The sequence below is a fragment of the Camelus dromedarius genome, chromosome 8, assembly GCF_036321535.1.
Source record: "Camelus dromedarius isolate mCamDro1 chromosome 8, mCamDro1.pat, whole genome shotgun sequence".
In the NCBI taxonomy this organism is placed as follows: Eukaryota; Metazoa; Chordata; class Mammalia; order Artiodactyla; family Camelidae; genus Camelus; species Camelus dromedarius.
Window position 1 is genome coordinate 31,026,444 of NC_087443.1, and position 12,086 is coordinate 31,038,529.

Here is a 12,086-nt window from a genome sequence, read left to right on the forward strand (position 1 = left end):
AGGAATGAACTATTGATTTATGCAGCAACTTGAATGATCTAAACGGAGTTATGCTGAGTGAAAAACACAATATCAAAAGATATGTCTATATGATCCCATTTATATAACATTTTTGAAATAATAAAATTATAGAGATGGGAGAACACATTAGCGGTTGCTAGGGGTTAGGGTTGGAATTGAGTGGGTAAAGTTATAAAGGGATATCATGAAGGAACCTTGGGGTGATGGAACAGTTTTATATCTTGATTGTGGGGGTGGTTACATGACTATACATGTGATAAAATTGCACAGAACTACACAGACACACGAATGTATGTAAAACTGGTGAAAGTTGTGTAAACTCTGTGGATTGTATTGATGTCCATTTCCTGGTTTGGATATTGTACTATAGTTATGTAAGATGTCACCTGTAGAGGAGACTGAGTGAAAGATACCTGGACCTCCTATGCAATTTTTTGGAAACTTCCTGTGAATTTATAATTATTTTGAATTAAAAAGTTAAAAAAAAAAGATAGTCCTACATTCCAGGAGGATTGCAGTTTCTCTGAGTAAACTGCCAGCTAATTTGTACTTTTGTCTGTTAAGTATTGTTGATATACTGCTTTTGTTCTTTCCCTATTAGGAAAACCTCCTGATGAGAATTCACTTCCACATTGCTGATGAAACCAAAGAGGATATCTGTACTGCCCAACACTGCATCTCGCATCAGAAATTTGCAATGACACTGTTTGAGCAGGTAAAACTTCTCTCTGTCCTTATCACTTCTTAGATCTCTTCTTCAAGAACACTTTATCCTGGGATGTAGGGCGTCAATGACTGTGACAGTTAATGACTGTGGCTGCTTGGTTTTGCTTTTTTCTCCCTGGGCCCAGTGTGTATGTACTAGCTGTGGCGCCACTTCTGATCCGCTGCCTTTCATCCAGATGGTGCATTATATCTCCACCACTTCCCTTTGGTGAGTCTTACAGGGTTCTCTGTTTGCAACCTTGGGCACTCCTTCAATTGACTGGGTTTTAGCCCAAGGCACCCAAATAGCTTGTATCTTTATTGCTCTGTCTTTGCTACTGTATTGTAGGAACTGAGAACAATAATTTAAAAATAACCTTTTTTTATCCTTCTTTCCTCTCTCATCCCTGCCCTTTTCTTTGCCTCATTTCTGGCCAGCAAAGTGGGAGGAGGGGTGGGGATTCTATGAGCTTTGGATTTGGGGACTGGCAGAGGCACTCACTCACTATGTTTATGGGACACTAGACTGATCAGGACGAGGGGCTTTGGCATAGTGGGCAGAGGAAGAAAGTCAAACGTGTGAGTTAGAAATTTGCATGAATGATTTATCTGATTTAGCTATAACTGTACAACTCCCAACATCATCACCCTTCAATTCCCCATCTTGAAGCAATCAGGCTATTTGTATGTTGGAAAGACGAGAAAAACCCTCACCAAGCATGTTTGGTGAGCTGCTGCAGAATGCCAGCACCATGGGGGATCTGCGGAACTGTCCGGTGAGTTAAGTCAGGGGTGGGTTCAAAGTGGGCAGGGGAACCTGGGGTTAGTGGGAATTGAGGCAGAGCCCGTGGGAAACATGTTAAGCTAGCGTTGTATATGTATTTCAGAGCAACTGTGGAGAGAGGATTCGTATTCGCCGTGTGTTGATGAACGCTCCACAAATTATCACAATTGGGCTTGTATGGGACTCGGACCATTCAGATTTGGCTGAAGATGTCATTCACAGCCTGGGCACCTGCCTTAAGCTGGGTGATGTGAGTGTTAGTTACCTTTATGTCTCACTTGGAGTTCCTATATCTTAGTGTTGCTCAAGGTATATCCTAGGTGAACTATTAAACATAGTATATTGAACAAATATACTATGTATATATGTGCACGTGTATGTGCAAGGCTTTTTAGAAGAAATGGGATGGTGCTGGCCTTGAAAAACAGAAAGGGCAGACCTTAGCAACTGATAAAAACCAAGTAATTAATAGAGTTATTATGTGTTCTCCTCATTGTTAGTTTACACCAGTGAGGAGGAGGGAAGTGTATTCAGCCATGGGAGGTAGTAAGGTCAAAGAAGTGAGCAGTCCTGCCTGGAGCTGCTGTGGGAGTTGAAGGGGGTGGAAGTTGCTGCCTTAAGTCCTAGAATATTAAATTCACAGAGGGGAACCAGAGTCTGCTGAGAAGGTAATAGGGGGCTTAGAAGAGAATTTTAGTGGTTTTCCGTGCATTTGTTCAGGGAAGTAGACAGGGAAACAGACTTCAGACCAGGGTCTTTACCTTGTCAGCTACATACCCTGGTGTAGGTATAGCCAGGGTTTTCCCTCTGTTCAAGAGAAGAACCAGTACCGTAGTTAAGAGACGATGGTTTCCTTTCTACTGGTTTCTCTCTGGGATGGTCCTGTGACTACGGAGATCCCTTGTTGTTGTTTTTTAATGTCGTTAAGCTGTGATTGACAATAAGTGAACTATCTGGGATCTTATTTTAGGTCTCCTTGCCAGGAATGGCTGACATGAATAGGCTCTGCACAATAAAATCTCATTTTTCTAAATTTCTGTAGCCCACACATTCTGTTCTGTTCTAGTTTTGTTTTATTTTTATGATCATTTTCTCAACCAAATAAGTTCTTCAAGGCACAAGTCCTTTTCTTCAAATTTTCTGTATGTGTCTTAGCTTAGGACAGTGCTGGACATCTAGGAATTGAAATGCTGATGACCGGCATAGTGTTATTGCTCCTACTAAGGGCTTTCTTAGCCTCTACTTAGGGTCCCAGCAGGAAATTTATGTTTGTGGCACCAGCTGATTAATAACTTTTGAAACTTGAGAGTGTTTTGAGTTTTTATTTATTTTTATTGACGTATAATCAGTTATAGTGTATCAATTTCTGGTGTACAGTATAATATCCCTGTCTTGCACATATATACATATATTTGTTTTCATATTCTTTTTCATTAAAGGTTATTACAAGATATTGAATATTATTTTATTTTTTTAGAGGGGAAGTTTTTTTTCTTTTCTTTTTTTTGTAGTGGGGAGGTAGTTAGATTTTAATTTACTGTTTATTTTAATGGAGGTACTGGAGATTGAACCAAGGACCTTGTACACACTAGGCATGTGCTCGGCCACTGAGCTACACTGTCCACCCCTTGTTTTGTTTTGTTTTTTTCAACTTTCCTGGCTCCTCTTATAATAGGCCCTACAAGAAAATATTATTAAAAGGTATGAAGAAACATCACCACCTTACCTGTTTGGCCATTATCTGTCTTACTTTTCCCTAAATTTTGCCTTTTTCAGTTCATTTCTGATGATCAATAAGGACTAGCCAAAAAAAATCTTTGACTGAAGGGTAGAGAAGCGAGTCAGTACCTTAATTAAGAAACGATGGAGTCTGCTGAGTGATGATGTGAGAGTGTTGAGTATGTGACTGTTCTTGCCTTTCCCTTCTGTCCCCACAGCTGTTCTTCAGAGTGACAGATGACCGGGCCAAGCAGTCTGAACTGTACTTAGTAGGAATGATCTGTTATTACGGCAAACATTATTCTACATTCTTTTTCCAAACAAAGATCCGTAAATGGATGTATTTTGATGATGCTCATGTCAAGGAGGTAGGAATATTCAAGTCCTTCCTGACGTGCTTGGTGACTGACAAGAAACTGCAGACAGTTATTTGTCTTCAGTGTTTCATTTTCATAATTTTGATGTCTGTCTATCTATTGAATTTATGAAAGTATCAGTCTTGTCTTCCCCAACAGCTGGCAAGCTCCTTGAGGATAGGATCAACATATCTATTATTTTCTCTGACTCCTCTTACCAAGCATTCAGCACAGTTCTGTATTTATAGTTGAAAAGGCTTTTTAAAAAAAATGTGTTAATTGGTTGATTTGAGTGAGAACAATCTAATGCCTCAAATTAGGCTATAAGGTTAGTTCAGAATTCCAAATCTTGGCATTATCAGTGGGTAGTACTTTGTCTCAGGGCTGCTATAAATTATTTTCTGATTGTTATCTCCCTGAAGTATTCTGTCACGGATTAACATGTTTGGGGATGGTGTAGAGAAAGTTAGGGCTATGATATTTAAAGTTGGAAACTTGGTACTAGCTAAACCACAGAGTCTGTGGCCAAATGCACTTAGATGACCTGCGTGAGTTAGGAAGCCTCTTGTGATAAGGCTAGCAGCTAGGAGACTGCTTACTATAATCTGCACCAATCCATGGACCTTACGTAGTGTCTTCCACAAATAGTAAAATCTTTGTCAAATTCCCTGATTGTCTTCTTCATCTCTTTTTTTACTGTTGTAATTTTGGGCAATTTATATAAATCCTTCAAGCTCTAGATTTTTTAATTCAAAAAGTAATACCTGTCTTATAAAATATTAAATAAGATTTATATGTAAAAAGCACATAAATGTGTTTCAGTTAAAATGACAACTCAGTTATAAATTTCTGAACATTTATTATGATACAAGCATTGTGCCAGTTGTCTGACTCCAAGAGCACACCATCTAAGAATATGACTGGTTCAGTCTCAAGAGAGGGTTAGTTTGGGGATTTGATTGGCTTGTTATGTCCGTGGCTATTCTGTCACTCTTTTCCACCGAATGGCAGCGCTGAATCTAGCACAAAGCTCAGACTGTCTAGGTTCAGCTGTCTATTCTCAGCACTTTGACATTGTATGTCCTGCCACATGTGAACTCTGAAATGGAATGTCATTTATCCTAAGGCAGTCTGTGAGAGAATTTCTGTCCTTTAACTTCATAAAAGTGATTTTAATATTTAGGAGAAAATTATAGAAACGCAGATTTCAAGCAAGGGCTATAATTTGATGGCTGTGAAAAGATATTGATCACCAAGGCAAGTGAAGTCCCCTTACACAGCATATTCACTTTTGAGAATATTTATTCACATTTCATAACTGAGCTGAATGTATCACAGGAGTCAAAGTAATTTTACTCATCATTCCTACCTCTTACAGGGTTTTAATGCTTTCTAGAAGTATTTAACAGAAAAGACTTAACAAAAACTGTATTAAGTTTAGGTTTGAGGTCTCTTTTGTTGTTTCTTTACCCAGTTCTTATCTTTTCATCTCTCTTATTTTCCTTGGAAAAATAGAACAGAAAGATATGTGTTGAAATGTAGATATGAAGTATAATTGTCATGTTTTTCTGATTTAGATTGGGCCTAAATGGAAGGATGTGGTGACCAAATGCATCAAGGGGCATTATCAGCCTTTGCTGCTGCTCTATGCAGACCCCCAGGGTACCCCAGTGTCTACCCAGGACCTGCCCCCGCAAGTTGACTTCCAGTCATACAGCAGGACGTGCTATGATAGTGAAGATTCAGGTGAGCAGCCTGGCTCTTTACTTCTCCCCCACCTGTGATTGCTGGACAACTGGGTCTCACGGTGGTGAGCCTAGCACATAACCTAGCTTGGAGAAGGAGGATCCACCAGAGATGAGAAAGAAGTGCCAAGTCGTACTGAAGCCCAACTTGTGCCAGGCTTTGTTTCCTTCCTTTTTAGAATGTGTTGCCCAGATCACCTGGCCCCGATTCAAAAGTGAGAAGCAAATTATGTTGATTTAGACTGAAATATTGTTTGTGAGGGAAACCTCACTATTTAACCTTCTAACATGAGTAAAGATGACAGATACTTACTAGCAATTTAACTGACTCTAGTGAGTTGTTAAGACCAAGAAAATGGTATGAGTTACTACAAAGCTAGTCATTTTGTTTGGGATGAGAGATTTTTGTTGTAAAATGCCAAGTACAGAAGCAATATTCCTCAGCTTATGAATCAGTTGTTCACTTCTAATTCAATTGTTTGGAACTTAAATCATGTTTTCCTGTAGAAACAGCTTGCAGCTTGATTGCTAAAATCTCAGGCTATCCCTTGGAAGCTCATCCTGTAATAGAAATAGAACCCTAATGGTTTTGGCTTGATTCCTAAAAGGAGGAAAAGGAAATGTTCTTTTCCTCTTCTGGATCTAGGGCTGGCCCTGAGTATGATTTTGAAAGAGAAGATGCTGTCTTTGGAATCCTTTTCCCTCCCTTTTGTGCTTCCCTCCTGCTTGGTATGTTCTTCCCGCCCCTGTACCCCACCCAGACCGGCTCTGCTGCTTCTCCCTGTGCTCGACACCCATTCCACTGCTGTGTTTATCTTGGCTAGGTGTTCAGAGGAAACTAGTCTTACTGAACTAATTCACACTTAAGTATCAATAACTGTCCCAGAATGTCTCAGAGATATTAAAGATGCTTATAATATCATTAAATTTTTTAAAGTGACTTTTCTGGCAGGATAGGAAAAAAATCATGGGACAGGGAAACAATTGGTTATTGTGCCAAGTCGGGCCTGGGACTCTTCATCTAAGTACATCTTACTTTTCACAACTTTTTCCTTTCTTCTACTTTCCCCTCGTAGGTTTTCTAAAAACCCCACAGTTTTTCACAGTGGCAGGCAAAGTGAGGGCTTCAGCAAGGTAGGGGCAGGAGTGGGAGGAATTGTTTGTGTGTCTGGTTTATCTGAAGTTGGGTGTTGGGAAGAGTGGCTCTGGTATATTCTCCTCACCCTTCCATCTAGGAAGTTCTTAACCATATGGACCTTTGTTGCCAAGCAGCTCTTTGCTCCCTCTCTGTTACTCTCCTGTCTTTCCTCACCTTTGCGTGTGTCTCCTCCTTCCCTCAGGGAGGGAGCCCTCCATCTCAAGTGATACTCGAACAGATTCCTCAACGGAGAGCTATCCCAAACACTCCCACCATGAGTCCGTGGTCAGTCACTTCTCTTCTGATTCTCAGGGGACAGTCATCTATAATGTGGAGAATGATTCCACGTCTCAGAGCAGTCGGGACACAGGTAGGGACTTATACAGTGGACCCTGCTGGCCTGATTCAGTTCTGCATAGAGGGTCTCCCAAGAAAAAGAAACTAGGCCAAGTCAGAAATGTTTGTCATGCAAGGGGGGAAATGTACAGAACTTGGATAATGAGTGGGATGAAAAGAAGCAATGCAATTCTGAATGAACGATGATGTTCCAGGGGACATGTTCCTGTCCATAGCAGCATATCAGTAAGAACCACTGTAATATGATTATTGATGTGATTATTTATTCTGAAATCTGCTTTTCTCCTGCTATGCTGTTGATCCTGGTCATTCTCACAGTGCCCCATTAAAGTGCCCTTGTGGTCTTGCACCTTGCCATGTTCACATGCCAGGCTTTGTTTCAAGTGTAGGGCTTTGAGAGAAGGGGCATATTTATGGGCCAGAAAACCTGCTCATCACCTTGGTAGGGTTCCTAAAGGGCAGAGAAACAGAAGAATGAAAAGCCAGCCTTTTGTTATTGGGAGTTCCATGCAGAGAACATTCTTGAATTGTTCTATTAACCTGTGGAAGAGTGTGCCTGTGTCAGTGGCGGAAATCAATACAGGGCATCAAAGGAAGAACAGTGACTGACTGCTGAGATGAAGAGTTCGTCACCTAAGGAACAGCACGGTGCCCACACTCTTGGAGACTTGGGAATTAGTGAGCTCATGGCTTCAGATTGGGAGTTTACATCCTGGGCATGGCCCCCCTCCCCCCTTTTTTTTTTTTAAATAGAGAAAGATACAGAAATACAGAATAGTATACTGCCCCTTCATGTACCCATCACCTAGTTTTAATAATTATAACTCATGGCTAATCTGGTTTTTTCTGTACCTTTTTCCACTTTCCCTATTCCTGCATTATTCTGAAGCAAATCCCAGACATTACATCACCTTTTCCATAAATATTTTAGTATATACCTCTAAAAGAATAATTTTTAAGCATACCATTACCACATTTAAGAATATTAATAATTCCTTAAGACTATTAAATAACCAATGAGTGTTCAAATATCCAATTCTGTTATAAATGTCGTAATTATTTAATGGTTGGTTTGTTTGACTCAGAATAAAAATGAGGTCTACACATTGCAATGGGTTAATAAGTCTTCTACATTTCTTTTAACTTGCTAGTTTCTCCTCTGTTTTTTCAACTTACTGTTGAAGAACTAGGTATTTTGTCCCGTAGTTTCTCCACATTCTAAATTTTGCTTATTGCGTCCCTATGATAAACTTTAGCATATTTCTCTGTCCTCTATTTCTTATAAATTGGTAGTGGGATCTAGAGGTCTGCTCAGATTTATGTTTGTTTTGATGATTATTACATAGATGACTACTGCAAAGTGTGTGTGTGTGGTTTTTTTTTTTTAGATTTTGTTTCTGAAACTGTGAAACAGAAAGAAACCAAGTCACAGGATAACTAAGGCATATTTTCCAAGAGAGTCAGGTTTATGTTAAGGGTTTGTGAATGGCTGGGGTCAGGGAAGCATACCCCCATTAATTTAACATTTGTAGATTTAGTTGTTCCAACTAATTTCCTCCTTTCTTAAATCTTTCTTATGGGCCCAGAGATAGCACATGATCAGATAAAAGCAATAAAAGATTACACTGGTAATTGATTGAAAATATGTTGCCATCTCATTACACTGCTGATACCTGAATATGTACAGGGGTTTTCATAACTAACATGTGAAAACGCATTTCTGTTAGCTTTTACTGCATTTGAGAATCCTAGGGGATTTTCTCTAAGCCTGTATTCTAACAATTCATTTGCTTAGTTCACCTCTGGCTTCTAGTGGCTTAGATCATTATATCCTTTAGAATCTGACCTTTGCTGTTGTCAAATCAGACTCATACATTCACAAACTGTGCACATGAAGTATGGCACGTTACAATAAAGGAGCCCAAATCTCCTGCCTGGATTTCCCAGTGATTCGTATTGAGGAACTATGAGGGGTGATCTCTGGGTGAAGTCGGGTTTGGTAAAGCATGGTTTGGGGCTGGGAATGAGAATTATTCAGAGTTCAAATTTGAAACGATTCACATTTAAGGAATGTTTAGAGCTGGGTCTTAAAGTATACACAATCTCTTAGGCAAAGTCTGGACCACTTGGGATAATACCAGAGGTAATAAAAATTAGACTTTACTTGGTATGTGTTGCTAAATAAATAGAAGGAAAGCTCTGTCTTCTGTTTATGAGAGTGAAAATATATTGGTACATGATATTATTATACAATCTTTAAAACTTTGGCCTTTTAAAAACTAGCAAGTAATGCGTCCTGGGTCACTGGGAAGGATTATGAGTGGGATTGAGACTAGTAATTGCTCAGGAGACATTGTAAATTTGGAAGTTCCCATTGAATATTTGAGTTTCTCTGCATTTATATGTTGAGAGATTTCTGCTACACTTAAATCGGATAGTCTTGGCCCCTACAGCTTCTAGCCCACTAAATTTGTGGCACTGACATGAACCCCAAAGGGGAGAGTAGGTTCTCAGGAGGATGGAAGTCAGTGTCAGATACCAGCTTACCCCCATTTCCTTGTTTTTTCAGGGCACCTGACTGATAGTGAATGTAATCAGAAACTCCCATCCAAGAAAGGGTCACTGATAGAGCGCAAGCGGAGCTCTGGCCGGGCCAGGAGGAAAGGCGATGAGCCACAGGCCTCGGGATACCACAGTGAAGGCAAGCCAGCCCATCCTGCTTCTCTTTCTTCATTCACTCTGTCACACTTTAGTCATATCCAGACTGTGGCTGCTACTGTCTGCTCAGAGGGCTTTCTTTGTCTTTTGATTTTGGGGTCTGGGTATTCGTGATCACTTTAAGCATTTATATTTGTTTCATTCTTTGTGTTTTTAGGAGAAACACTGAAAGAGAAGCAGGCTCCTAGGAATGCCTCTAAATCATCCAGCAGCACCAACAGGCTAAGGGATTTTAAAGAGACAGTCAGCAATATGATCCATAGCAGACCATCCCTGGCTTCTCAGACCAACCTGGGATCTCCCTGTGGGGTGAGGGGAGGAGACCAGACCGACAAAAAACTTCCTCCTCGGAACCTGCCTTTACACTCTCATGACTGGGAAGTAGAGAGTACCAGCAGTGAGTCCAAATCCAGTTCTTCTAGCAAGTATCGTCCCACATGGAGACCCAAACGGGAGTCTCTCAATATTGACAGCATCTTTAGTAAGGACAAAAGGAAGCACTGTGGCTATACCCAGCTTAGTCCCTTTTCTGAAGATTCAGGTAAGGAGATAATTAGGGAAGAATTGAGTTTTTAAGTAAGATTGATATACGTATTTTTTTAAAACCTGGATTTTCTGGTAGACTTGGCAAGGTGCATTTTTACCCTGAAAGGGAAAAATTTTCCCTGATGGGTAGCCTTTTGGGGATATGATTTCAGTGAATGAGTAGCTAGAAGGAGGGGTTAGTTATTTCTTGATTTGAGGTAGATGCTAAATCTACCTCCTTTTCCATACTTGTCCTTTGATCGACATAGCTAAAGAATTTACACCAGATGAACTAAGCAAGCCGCCTGCTTACGACATTAAAACTGGCGGACCAAGCCCCCAGTACAAGGTTTGGGGCCCAGCACGGCCAAGCTGTCACCTTTTAGAGCAGCACCCTCGCCTAATCCAGCGAATGGAATCTGGCTATGAGAGCAGCGAGAGGAACAGTAGCAGTCCCGTCAGCCTGGATGCAGCCCTGCCTGAGAGCTCGAGCGTCTGCAGGTATTGTTTTGCCTTTAAGTGGCTGCATTGTCCCTTGCAGAAATGTCAGCTACTAAGAGGCTTTTCAACTAAGACAAGAAGAGAGATGGACTTTATTACCATCTTGTGGGCAAGCAAAGTGTTGTGCTCTATCAACTTTTTATGGCAACAGCACCCTCTGCTGGGAGAATGAACAAAGGCATTTGAGAAAGAAGAGACAACTTTTAAAGTATTATTTATAAAATAATTACCTAGTAAATAACTTTTAATGAAACATTGAGTTAGCGAATCAAAACTTATAGCCCTATGATCAGAGAGAAAGCCCAGTTTTTTATTCTTGCTTTTTATCTTAGGATTTTTTTTTGAGGTCACCAGGGATCCTGTGTCTTATGAAGCTAATGATATTCATAATTCTGTAAGATAATGATGACAGTTTAATAGTGGTCACTGCACCCTGTCCATAGGGCCCATTTGCTTGATAAATTTCAAATCTCCATACATTGGTTTTACTGAGTTGCCACAGAGACAGGTTTCCTAACATCATAGCTACTTTTGAAAGGAGTGATGTCATCTACAGGAGTGATAACCAGATCCCATACTTTCCCACTGCTCTTCCCTGGCTGCAGGGCCCTGTTCAATTTTACACATAAGAGAATGCTACTGAAGTGTAAGAAAGGAAGGCGATCCATATGAGAGCATCTGTTTATTAATTTATTAAATAAGTTTTGTACCAGACACTGTGGTAGATGCACAAAATGTGAATAAGGGGAGACAAAATGGTGGAATGAGTGGGTATTTTAATTTTTCAGCAGTAGTTTAGCAGATATTTTAATTGTATTAATTTGATGTTCTTTGTTTGTTTGTTTGTTTTTTGGAGGGAATTTAGTCCTAGGAATGTGCTAATTATTAGCCTTCTAATTCTTTCACTAGACTCTGATTTCTCTTTTGAAGGGATCCAAGTGCTAAGAGATCAGCTGTGTTGGCACCTTCCTGGCGTCACATCCCAAAGTCTCACAGTAGTAGCATCCTGGAGGCAGACTCCACAGCATGCAGGAGTGGCTGGACAAAGAATCATCCCCTCTCAGGTAAGCAAAAGGATGCTGGATTTGGAGGAGGACTGCCAGTTTCCTTTGAGGAATAGCCTAACCTGAGCACATTTGAAATTACAGGACAGTTACACTTTGAGTGTTCCATCAGAATGTAAATGTGAAGGCATTTGATCTGCTCTATCTCCAGATTTATCTGTTTTGTTTGTTTGTTTGTTTGTTTTTGTTCTCTATCATGGCTTGCCTAATTTTTCCTTTCTATCTTGGAGAGAGCCTGGTGGGAGCAAGAAGGAACAGAAATATGGTGAACAGTATTAGTAGCACCTGCTTTCCTGAAAAGAATAAGTCTAGGGCTTTCCTTGGTATAGAGGCATCCTCTTGGCAATGGAATTTTTATTGTTTAATATTCTGGATTGAGATTACAAGGAGGACATGTAGGCTTTGGGCAAAACTGGGAAATAAGCAGGTCAAAACTACCCTTACCCTGCCTCT

At 40.3% G+C, this 12,086-nt stretch overlaps 1 protein-coding gene across 16 annotated transcripts in view; it reads left to right on the forward strand.

Moving 5' to 3' along the window:
- Positions 1–12,086, forward strand: part of USP54 (ubiquitin specific peptidase 54) — a 120,167-nt gene that overhangs the window by 86,243 nt on the left and 21,838 nt on the right. For 13 of the 16 annotated variants that reach the window (XR_004139962.2, XR_004139961.2, XR_010381922.1 and 10 more), the window contains 11 exons: positions 623–736; positions 873–955; positions 1,397–1,502; positions 1,614–1,760; positions 3,448–3,597; positions 5,163–5,331; positions 6,671–6,838; positions 9,395–9,526; positions 9,701–10,084; positions 10,338–10,569; positions 11,500–11,633. Coding sequence is in view for 13 of the 16 variants with exons in the window: in XM_031462139.2 (XP_031317999.1) it covers positions 623–736; positions 873–955; positions 1,397–1,502; positions 1,614–1,760; positions 3,448–3,597; positions 5,163–5,331; positions 6,671–6,838; positions 9,395–9,526; positions 9,701–10,084; positions 10,338–10,569; positions 11,500–11,633 (1,819 nt within the window). In the remaining 3 variants the exon portion in view is untranslated. The remainder of the gene's footprint in view (positions 1–622; positions 737–872; positions 956–1,396; positions 1,503–1,613; positions 1,761–3,447; positions 3,598–5,162; positions 5,332–6,670; positions 6,839–9,394; positions 9,527–9,700; positions 10,085–10,337; positions 10,570–11,499; positions 11,634–12,086) is intronic. The other 3 variants (XM_031462145.2, XM_064488047.1, XM_031462147.2) reach the window with 1 other exon arrangement.